The sequence below is a fragment of the Lipotes vexillifer genome, unplaced genomic scaffold, assembly GCF_000442215.2.
Source record: "Lipotes vexillifer unplaced genomic scaffold, Lipotes_vexillifer_v1.1 scaffold395, whole genome shotgun sequence".
Classification (NCBI taxonomy): domain Eukaryota; kingdom Metazoa; phylum Chordata; class Mammalia; order Artiodactyla; family Lipotidae; genus Lipotes; species Lipotes vexillifer.
This window is the reverse complement of record NW_006797390.1, coordinates 5,357,649-5,368,478: the sequence shown is the minus strand read 5'-3', so window position 1 is coordinate 5,368,478 and position 10,830 is coordinate 5,357,649. Positions and strand designations below refer to the sequence as shown.

Below are 10,830 nucleotides of genomic sequence, written 5' to 3'. Positions count from 1 at the left end.
GGGTCTTCCCCCCCCCCCCCCCCCCCTGCTTATCGAGGTCACTCAGGCTTCAAGGCCAGGCTGAGACGTCACCATTTTATGGAGACTTTCCTAATCTCCCTGATCAGAATGAACTTTCTTCTCAGCCGCTCCGACTCGCCTCTCTCAGAGCATGTATCTCCTCACCTGCTTTAATAAGTTCACATGTCTAGTGCCTCCCTAGGGTGAGCCACTTAGAAGCAGATGGTTTATCTTTCCATGTCGAGTAGATCCTGGGATGCAGGGAATTACTTCTTGCTTCTTCGTCGCTATTCTTGGTCCTTTTCTCATTTGGTGGTGCCCCCCAGGTGCAGCCCCTCTCAAAAACTAGCCCTGGACAAAGGCCTGAAACCCATTCACACTACCTACACCCTGAGTAACTGACAACAGTTTTAAGTGTGAACCGCCCCCCCCCCCATGGGGATGTGCAATTCTAACAAGTACCAGTGAGTAGTTAAAGTTTCTGTTTTGCAGCAAGGGTACAATTAGACCATAAAAGGTGTGATATGAGTGCTAATTCAGCAAGACGTCCTCCCCAGATGCTGTTTAATTACCTGACATTTTCTACTAGAATCCTCTCTTTAGGTCTTGGGGCCTCTTCCCTTTGCGGACCACAGAATTTCCCCACACGTCTCATTTGGCCTCACAGTTCCCAGGCAGGTAGCCCAGGCAGGGGGTCGAGTCTTCTAGAAATGTAGCCTGGAGAGGGTGGAAACGCCAGGCATCTGTGCCCAGTAAGTGATGGCGCCTCGTGGGGTGACTTAGAGCCCAGATCTACCCCATGGAGGCTCAGTACAGAGCCCTCCAAAGAGAGCGGCAGGCAATACCAGACACTAGCTGAGCACAGAGGAGTCAGAATGATGTGGGGCAGAGGCCATGAGGCTGGGAACAAGCCCGGGCAGAGGGCCAAAGAGGAGAGGCCATTGGTTTCCAAGTTTGGCTAAGGATTAGGCTTGAGGGAAGCTTCTGGAAGTGGGGCGGGGCATGGGAGGTGCGGAGGATGTTAAATGCTCCATGACGGGGTCTGCCTGTGAGTCTCAGATCTATGGCTAATGCGGAGAGAAGGCCTGAGAGAGACATAAGGAACATGTAAGAAATCGTTTCCAGCCTGATGAGTTTTCAGTCTACTTGGGGGAAAAGAAAATTACACTTCGTAACTGTTTCTGAGATGTTGCACTCTGAGTATGTGACACATTTTAAACTCAAAATAGCTGCTGTGGGACTTCGCTGGTGGTCCAGTGGTTAAGACTCTGCGCTTCCACTGCAGGGGGTGAAGGTTCAATCCCTGGTCGGGCAACTAAGATGGCACGTGCCATGGGTCGCGGCCAAAAGTAAATAAATAAGAAAAGAATCCCACCCCCCAAACCCCCCCTCCACAAAACCAGCTATGTTGTTAATGTCACCAGTATTAATATTGGAAGTAGCAGCCTCCCAATTTAAATCATGAGGAAACCAAGGCAAGATTCACACTCAGGAAACTCAGGTCAGTGACCCTAACATCTTCTGCCCACAACCCTGGAGCTCGTCTCCAGCTGACATCACGACAAGCCTCAGAAGATGAAATCAAGGGCCGAAATCCAGGCCACGGCCGTGAGGCCCCCAGGTCATGGTACCCCCGAGGGGGTCAGGGGAGAGGTGCTGAGCCAGGAGCCCGGAACTGGGGCGCTAAGATTCTGGTCCCTGTTATGCCCTGTACTAACTCTGTAGCCTTGGGCAACTCATCGCTCTAGCCTCAGTGTCCTCAGCTGGGAAGAGAGAAGAATCACAGCTGTCCTGCCTGCTTCCCAGGGTTGCAACTAGGATCAAATGGGATGAGGCTGTAAAAAAGTGCCTTGAAAACATTTAGCAGATGGAAGGCCCTGTGGAGGATGGCTGGCCTGCCCCTGACGATAAGCCCACACCCTGCCAGCTGCCAGCCGATGCCTGGGTCCCTGTGAGCGGTGTGCATTGTCTCCAGGGCCAGTGAGGACAGAAGACAGCCTTCAGGGGCACCGGGAGCTGCTGCCGTGAGGACGCACCGGCTTGAATCAAACCCACAGGAGCCGGTGTAAAAGTCCAGCGAATGGAAGAGCTGATTGCCCTCCCTGTGCAGGTGACTGAGGCAGGTCGGCACCGACCCAAGGGCAGCATTTGGCAGAAAAAAGGCACAAACCGCTGGCTGCTGGGACCACACCTGTTGGAGCCCGGCAGGTGTAAAGGACATTTCCTTTCGTGATGCCGTGTCTGTGCACGTGATACAGAAGAAGCAGGGGACCCGGGTCCAGGTCTCCCCTAGGTCATTTACCGCCTATGTGACCACAAGCTAGTTATCTGAGTCCTTGAACCTCTGTTTTCTCATATGGAGTAGAATCATTTACTTCATTTGGTCGTCTTCGGGGTGTAAGGAGATAATATTCTTATCTGCTATGAACCCACTTTCTAAATGCCGGTGATTGTTACTATTACCACTTTGCCTCAATCTCTGCTATAAAAGTAGAAAATTATCTGCCCTATTCTAGTCTCATGGTCAATAAATGATAAATAAGATGATGGATGTAAAGGACTTTGAGCTCCCCAAAAGGAAGATAACATTTTGAAGGGTTAGAGAGCCCAAGGTTAGTTCAGCTTCAAGTAAAGAAAGTGACATTGGGGAAGGAGAGGAAATAAAAAGACCAGGAGCCAGGGAGTAATATTAACCAGGGGTAATAAGCATGGCTTTGCTGCTGTTGCCACAAAGTGGGGCTCATGGAGAGTGGGAGGGTAGCCTCGTTCATAGTAGGAAGGAGACAGACATTGGAGACACACTCCCTGACACCAGCTGCAAGTCACGAGGATATAGAATCTTGTAGGTAGATAATTTTACAACGATCAGCAAACCAAAGATGGGTTGAGCACTCAACTATTAATCAAGAATTTAGTAAAGCACAATAATCAAGTGAACCACATTTCACTGGAAATCTGTAATTTATTAGGAGGGGAAAAAGCACTCCACACCTTTCCATCAATGTAAAACCTTTGCTTTGCGTTCATTGGGGAGGTCATTACAAATCCTCCAGCCTGTTACTTAGTTGTCCTACGGAGCTACAGGCATCCGTGTTTCTTCTTTCCTTTTTGGGTAACTTTTTATCTTAGTGTGTATATCTGTTTGTCTATCTATATATATAATGCTCATGATAACTGATCTGAATAGTATAAATGTTATGTAAACTAGCAAAAGTGTCTCTCTCCCACCCCTGACTCAGTCCCTTCCCAGGTTCCTTAAGTGCCAGAGACACAAGGCTTAGTAGGTTCTTTATATGACAAAACAAAATCACATTTCTGTAAAAAAAAAAAAAAAAATTTGAAATCAGTTCAATTCACTTTGCTTCCTCTCAGTCATTTTAATTCATTCCAACTAGCGCTCTGTGCCTTCTCGGGGCCTGAGGTCGGTGGATATAAGAGGGAAAAATCTGTGATTCATGCTGCAAACTCAGTGGGCTGAGCCCTCCCCCTCCCCCCACCAGGCTGTGTCTTTGGGGGCTTCCTTTCATCAAAAGGATTCTGTGATTATAGAGAAATTTTATAAGCATTCTCTAATTATCTGCAGCCCTTTCCATGTAGGGGAATCAAAATAATTTACCATAATCTACTGTCCTGCGTTTTAAATCACCTCTCATCTTGAAGTGAGGGCAGCCTTCCACGAGAGGGCAAAACTGTGTTTCCTCAAAGCTGATCATGAGCTGGGAGACACGAAGGTTGAAAACCTGGAGGTGCGTGAAGGGCTGGTCTTCTTTTGAAGCCACAGAGCTTTTCATGATGTCAGACACGTTGTAGGTTCTGCTAAATCTCCATTGAATAAAATGAGCAATACTTTGGATGCATCAACTGTATCCAGATTTATTTCAGATTTTTTGCCATGGGACTCAAACTTGGCTTCCAAGGTGTTGACTCCTGAATCCACTGTGTTCCCCTGAGTTCTGGAACCTGTTTGGTATTTGGGGAGAACTTCCTTCTTTCTTTCACCCGCTGTCACCATCCACTGAGCACCTGAAGAGGTCTGAACTCTTGGCTTTGCACATGCATCTCTCTCACTACCAGGTTTAAGGTCCTTTGACTCTTAGCAGATGAATGTCTTGCGTATAGCAAGGCCACAGCAAAATTACAGAATAATTTAGTGCAACAATAAAGAGCCAGTCATTATTCCTATAAGAAATTGTCTTTAATTAAACAGAGACTGCGCTTACTCTTTCCTTCCTCTGATTGGATCTGTTTTGAATCGGTTGGCATTTTTCTGGATCCTTAATTTTTACAGGTTTTCCTAAAATAGAAGACCTTGTCCTTTTCAATATCCGCCACCCTCTCACCCCATGATTCCTTCTGGGGACATCGGAAACACAGCTAATTGACTGGCTATTGTGGCCTGTGGTCCAACTTTCCACAAACTTAATCTTTAAAAACATTCTGGTCGTCTCATGTTTTCAGTGAGTTCCCAACCAGATTAATTTGCTAATAAGTGGACCTTTTGGCTCCACAGAAGACTCCCCAGCTCATAGCATCCTGGGTTCCACTGAAGCCCCTAGTAAGCTTGTTGGATGGATGGATGGATGGATGGATGCACTGGGTCAGACTCATCAAGACAGGATTCCTGGACAGTCTAGTCTTTAATACATTTTCCCTGAGAACTTTTATAAGGCCAGCATACTAGAAGCTCTGAGTTGGAAAGAGCCTCTGGGTTTATCTATTCCAGGCCCTGGTCTGGTACAGAAATCTTCACAACCTCTACCGTTAACCCAGTCCAAAGTTCATGAGCCAAAACTCAGTGTCTACTGACCGATCTGACTTCTTTTGCTCCCAGCCTCCTTGCCTGTCTTTTGTACGTTTTTTGACTCTTTGGACAGGGCACAGAGAAAGTGGCTGCTATTGTGGGAAGATGAATTTTAGTTAAGATGGAAATTATTCTTGTTGGGAGAAACCAATACACACTAATTGGGGAGGTGGCAGAATCTTCTCCCAGGGCTTAAACGCGCGCACACACACACACACACACACTCACGGATCCTGGGTGAGAAGCTAGGAGGCTGGATTGGCCCTCTGGTCCAGCCAAGGCCTCCCCAAGTCCCTGCAGGTGGAGGCACAGATCAGTCCCCCTTCTTCCCAGCCTAGACGGAGCCCCAACTTACTGTAGATGGTCTGCTGGGGTGAGCCATCCACGTGGCCGTCCCTGTGGATCTGCAGGTGGTAGCTGTTCCTGGCCGTGGCCGTGTACAGGTGGGTCAGGCCGCCCCAGCTGGAGCCCAGCAGCGGGGAGGTGTTGGGATAGGCGTGGACCGCACAGCCCAGGGTGCAGACCCAGAGGCCCAGGCAGGCCCCCAGCATCGCGGCTCTCTGGCTGGTGTGGAGTCTGAAACCCGACCCTGGCTCTGCGCCTGGCCTCCCTGGACTGTTTCTCCTCTTCCTTGCTGGTTTCTGGCCTGAGGCTCCTAGGCTGCATTCCCTCCTTTTTTTCCCTCGGACTTTTAAAGGGTAGCAGTGTGACATCAAACAGGAAAAACTCCACCGTCCACATCCTCTGTGTTGTAATCAGCCCATTTGAAGAGAATACAGGGATCTCTGAGGCTCACGGAAGGCACGTCGGTTCCAGACACACACACACACACACACACACACACACACACACACCCCTCAATTTCAAGCCAACGCTCCCAAAAGTGAATGATGTGTGGGCAAAAGTTATCTACGACACTGGGTTGTCTGCTGACCTGCCCCACTTCCACCAGGAAATGCGAAGGCAGCCAGTGGTTCCGAAAAAATCCAGCTTCAGTCATGCAGTCAACAGATGCCTGTGCAATTAATCTCCCATCAAGTCCACTCATTTTGTTTTTCTCAGTCTTTTAAATTCCAATCAGGAACTAAGCACCCAGAGCTTTGTCTATGCACAGCCCTAAGTGGGTGTTTTGAGGGATACAGAAGGAATCCAGGTCAGTACCAGGCAGTGGCGTCCTCTGAGACCCCCCCCCTTCGTGAAGATATGGGAGACCGAGACAGAGGCACAAAAGCAAAGTTGCAACCTCGGGAGGGTTTGGAGACGGGAAGAAAGAAGAAAGGCCTCAGAGTCCCTGCTCCTTTACGGAATGCTGAGGTTTGATTGCTCGGTTTCCCTGATTTGAGCTGCCAAGGGCAACTCCACTGGTATTGTGGTCTCTCCAATAGCGTGGAGGTGAATTCGGAAACCTCATAAAGATGGCAAGTCTGCTGGCTAAGCCCAGGGACCGGAGCCCAGGAGGGTCCCAGGAGCAGAGCCGCAGGCCAGGCGTCCCCACATTTAGTGTCTATGGGGGGCCTGGCTCCTGGGACTAGATGTGCCTTCTCGTGTGGGGCGACAGTCCTATCACGGGCCACCCCTGGGGGGCAAGCCACTGCATGCCTCCTGGAAAAACATACATGCGAGGGGACTGTTGCGCTTCCCACGTCCCCTCTACTGAGTGCAGACCACATGCGGCCGGCAGGCTAGAGATCGGGGCTGCTGGCAGAGGGGAGTGATGTGATCCCTGCCCCAGGCGCTCCCAGCTAACGCGGATGGCAGGGGAAAGTCAGGAACCATCGCAGAAGACACCATGGGAAGGGTGGTCACACAGACGCAGGCACAAAGAAGTGGCATTTGTTATCCTGCCCATACATGTGTTTGTATAGTTTACAAAGCATTTTCACGTGTATTAGCTCATCTGAACCTCACTGCCACTCTGTGAGGTAGACTCACCAGGTGTTATCCATATTTTAAGTTTAGACACGAAGAAATGGAACTCTTGGGGTTTACACGTCCAGAGTCACAAAGCAAATAAACAGGAGAGCCAGGACAGGGTCTTCCGGTTCCCTACGCTGCTCCTCCGATAATGATCTCAGAGACACCTGGCACTTATTGAATTTATGATGTGCTTTACTTTAACTCATTTACTTTTCATAATAACCCTTTGGAGAGGTACAGGTAATTCCTCTGTATAGATTAGGAGGCCGACGTAGACAGTTTAAATAACACACCCAAAGATGTGCAGCTCATACCGGGAGAGGTTGGATTTGAATCCGGGTGTCCTGAGCCGTCCCCGTGTTGGGGCTGAAGCCACAAGAGCAGGAGAGACAGGTCCAGGAGCAAAAGGGAACAGTGCTCCTTGCCTGGACCCAGGATGTGTCTCTAAGACACAGGGTGCTTCCCCCCCGCCCAGGTTAGAGAGAAGATTTAGGACACTTCAGTGCTATGTGTGAGACAGCTTTGCTTTAGTAACAGTCGCAGAATGGTTCGTACATGTATTCACCACAGAATACAAAGCAGAGCAAACTTATCCTCGAGGGGCCCACGATGCAAGTGAGCGGAGAAGACGTTGTTCCATACAAGGCACCACCACGTGAGAGGCGTTGGATGACCAAGACAGGTGCAACATGCCAGAGCATCCAGAGGACGGACAGACCTCGGTGTTGGACACCGTGGTCAAGGAGGACTTGGGGGCAAAGGGGCTTGAGGGAGACTTGCAGGGTGGGTCAGAGAGGGATTTCCCAGCAGCTGCCAAGGTGCTGCAGGGGGCAGGGCAGGTGTCTTGAGAGAAGAATGTGGTCATGTGCTCTGGTCCCAGACTGGTTGGAGGTGGAACCTCCCTGGCCACTTCCGTGTGTCCTGTTAGGAGAGAGAACTGATGTGCTGGCCTACGTCACTTCCGAAGACTCCCCACTAGCCTTGAATGCCTGGCAGGTGGATCTGAAGGTAGAGGACCGCCCAGGGGAGTAGGCTGATTTCGGGGGGAGGAAGGATCCCCCACTCGGTGAGAGTGAAGGAAGGTGCAAGCATCTCAGAGTAATTCTTCCCACCTGAGATAAGGAAACATTGAGCTTGGAGGTAGGGATTTGCTCAGTAGCAGGGATGGCAGACCCTCCAGCTCTGGCTAGACTTCCTGCCGGGGGCTCCCAACCTGGCTGCCCGAGAGAACAACCATAACTCCCCCAGGACCATCCTTTGCCCTGCTGAATGAAGGTGAGACTCTTTGCGCTTGTTTCCAAAGCTCCCTGAGAGATTGTAACCCCTAAGCCTGACTCTACAGTTCTTATCAAGGAACAGATTTTGCACCCCTCATGTGCACTGGAGTCAATACACAGGGACCGAGCCACATCTCACTGTCCATCCCCTTCCAGGATTCCAGCCTAAGATGTACATGGGCTTTTCTGGGGAGTCCTAGCACTGAATGCTAAGTCCGTACAGTGCTCTGAACCTTGTCGTTGTGGCATCTCCTCAGAAGCTTCCGAGGGTGAGGATGACAGAGCCCAGGGTGAGTGTGCTCCTTTTCTTGGCCCCTGGAGGGCATCAGCTGTCACTGCACAGGTTGGAGGATCTGGGAGCGTGTGACCTTGGGAACCAGGTGTGAAACCCTGGTACCAGATGGGAACAGGAAGCTCAGGACAAGACCGGTGGCTTGTGGGTTTTGGATATCTCTGTCCATGGATCCCACGTGGCTGCCTGGGATGCAGCAGATGGGGACACCTGCCCTGGCGTTGGGAGAATTTGCCCCGGGAGCTCTGCAGAGGACTTCCGGTCCAGACCCTGCCTGTACAGTCATAGAATAGAGGCTCTGAATATGGCCTGGGGACTAGACAAATCTGTATTCCCACAAGTTCATTCCTTCCCCTCATCCCCTGACTTCTTCTCAGAATCCTCTCTGAGAAGGTGCAGAGAATTCTCTCCCAAGGTCACATTCTCTCCATGTGAAGGTTTTCAACAATTTTCAGAAAAAAAATGTTGTTTTGACTGTTGTTAAACTATGATGAAAAAAATTTCGAGGAATCTTGGTAAAAGAAAGACCAGGGAATGGGGCGGTGGTCTCAGGATGGGCCACAGTTTTCTTTGCTTTGTTGGACTCTGTCTAAGGGCTCCATCTGCAGATGGAGGTCTCTGCTCCCTATTCTCACCTCTTCATGATTCTGGCTTCATCATTTCAGCAGTGGTTTCCCTGTCATCTTTACCATCCAATCCCTGGGGTCAGGCAGATGGATGTCTAAGCCTCCAGGATGAATGGTCATAGGGGAAGAGCTACAGCCTTCCTGAAAATGCCACCCTGTGTCTTGTTCTCCTGACGATTAAAGCTCCATTCCTAATATCCAGTCCTATTCTCTCTTCCTCTAATGCATCCAGTCAACCCACACATAACTGTTTATGGAAAGCCTATTTTATGGCTAGTGCTTTGCAGAAAGTCTTTAGGGAAGCCTAAGAATGAGAAAGCACAGTCCTGTTCTTCAAGGCGCTGACGATGCTCTGGGCAGAAGACCGTTTGCTTCTGTCTGGCTCTTCCCAGCCTAGGATGCGCACACACACCCAGCATCCCATCTGATGCTCTGACAGTCCTGTGAGGAGTGCTAGCAGGTCACTTCAAGAACTTCACTACTCAAAACTACAGTGAGGTACCACCTCACACTGGTCAGAATGGCCATCATTAAAAAGTCTACAAATAATAAATGCTGGAGAGGGTGTGGAGAAAAGGGAACCCTCTTGCACTGTTGGTGGGAATGTAAATTGATACAGCCACTAGGGAGAACAGTATGGAGGTTCCTCAAGAAACTAAAAATAGAATTACCCTATGACCCAGCAATCCCACTACTGGGTATATACCCAGAGAAAACCATAATTCAAAAAGACACACGGACCCCAATGTTCACTGCAGCACTATTCACAATAGCCAAGACATGGAAGCATCCTAAACATTCATTGTCAGAGGAATGGATAAAGAAGATGAGGTATATATATATATACAATGGAATATTACTCAGCCATAGAAAAAGAATGAAATAATGCCATTTGCAGCAACATGGACGGACCTAGAGATTCTCATACTAAGTGAAGTAAGTCAGACGGAGAAAGACAAATATCGTATGATATCACTTATATGTGGAATCTCAAATATAACAGAAATGAACTTGGCGGGAGGGGCTCTGCTAGACGGTGACCGAGAGGAAGCTGTCGTGAGAACGTGGAAGGGGGAGTGGCTGGAGGTGAGGAGAAGCAGGAGATAGAGGTCTTCCTAGGACAAGAGCATCTCTTGGGAGCAAATGCTTTAGTGGCAGGACCAGCCCTGCAAGTGTACCGTACACGCGCTGCACCCTGTTGTCTGTGGCTGGTGGTACTTGGCCACCGTCTGAGACAGTGAGGGGAACTGTGCACTGGGAGGACACCCACAGCCAAGAGCTGGAGTGCAGGGGCATTTTAGGGCAGTGAAACTGTTCTGTAGGAGACCGTGATGATGGAAACACAATATGGTGCGTTTGTCAAAACCCACAGAACTCACGACACACTGTGGACCCTCACGTAAACTCTGGACCTTCGTTAATCATCACGTGTCACTATTGCTTTATCGACTGTGACAAACGTACCACTTAATGCAAGATGCTGGTAGCAGAGGAAACTGTGTGTAGGGTGGGAAAGGGGGTATATGGGAACTCTCTGCTGTCTGCTCAAGTTTTTTGTTAACTTATAACTGCTCTAAAAAAGAAAGTATATTCACAAGAATGAGGACAAAATTCAGCCATGGTGTTTGCCTGAATCAGTGTCAAAATCACTACCTGAAACAATTCATTCCAGGGTCAGAGAAATGAAATGTGCCAGAACAGCATCTATCTGCCTGCGTACACTAGTTACCTTTCGTTCCTTTAGATAAGACACGAGCAGATCCCTTACCCGCCCCCGTCATGTGTATCAGCTTCCCCGTCAAAGGGAACCTGTTTCTTTTGAAATCTGTGGGTGCAAAATGAGGGACCATGTCCTCCCTCTGACCTGTTTCCCCATCTGTAAACTGGGGAGGTGGTGGATGGTGAATGAAACAGTCT

The 10,830-nt window shown here is 49.4% G+C and overlaps 1 protein-coding gene across 1 annotated transcript in view; it reads right to left on the bottom strand.

The window, feature by feature from the left end:
- Nucleotides 1-5,352, bottom strand: part of FGF23 (fibroblast growth factor 23) — a 7,702-nt gene extending 2,350 nt beyond the window's left edge. The window contains exon 1 of the mRNA XM_007469514.1: nt 5,157-5,352. Coding sequence (XP_007469576.1) covers nt 5,157-5,352 — 196 coding nt within the window. The remainder of the gene's footprint in view (nt 1-5,156) is intronic.
- Nucleotides 5,353-10,830: the final 5,478 nt, after the last annotated feature.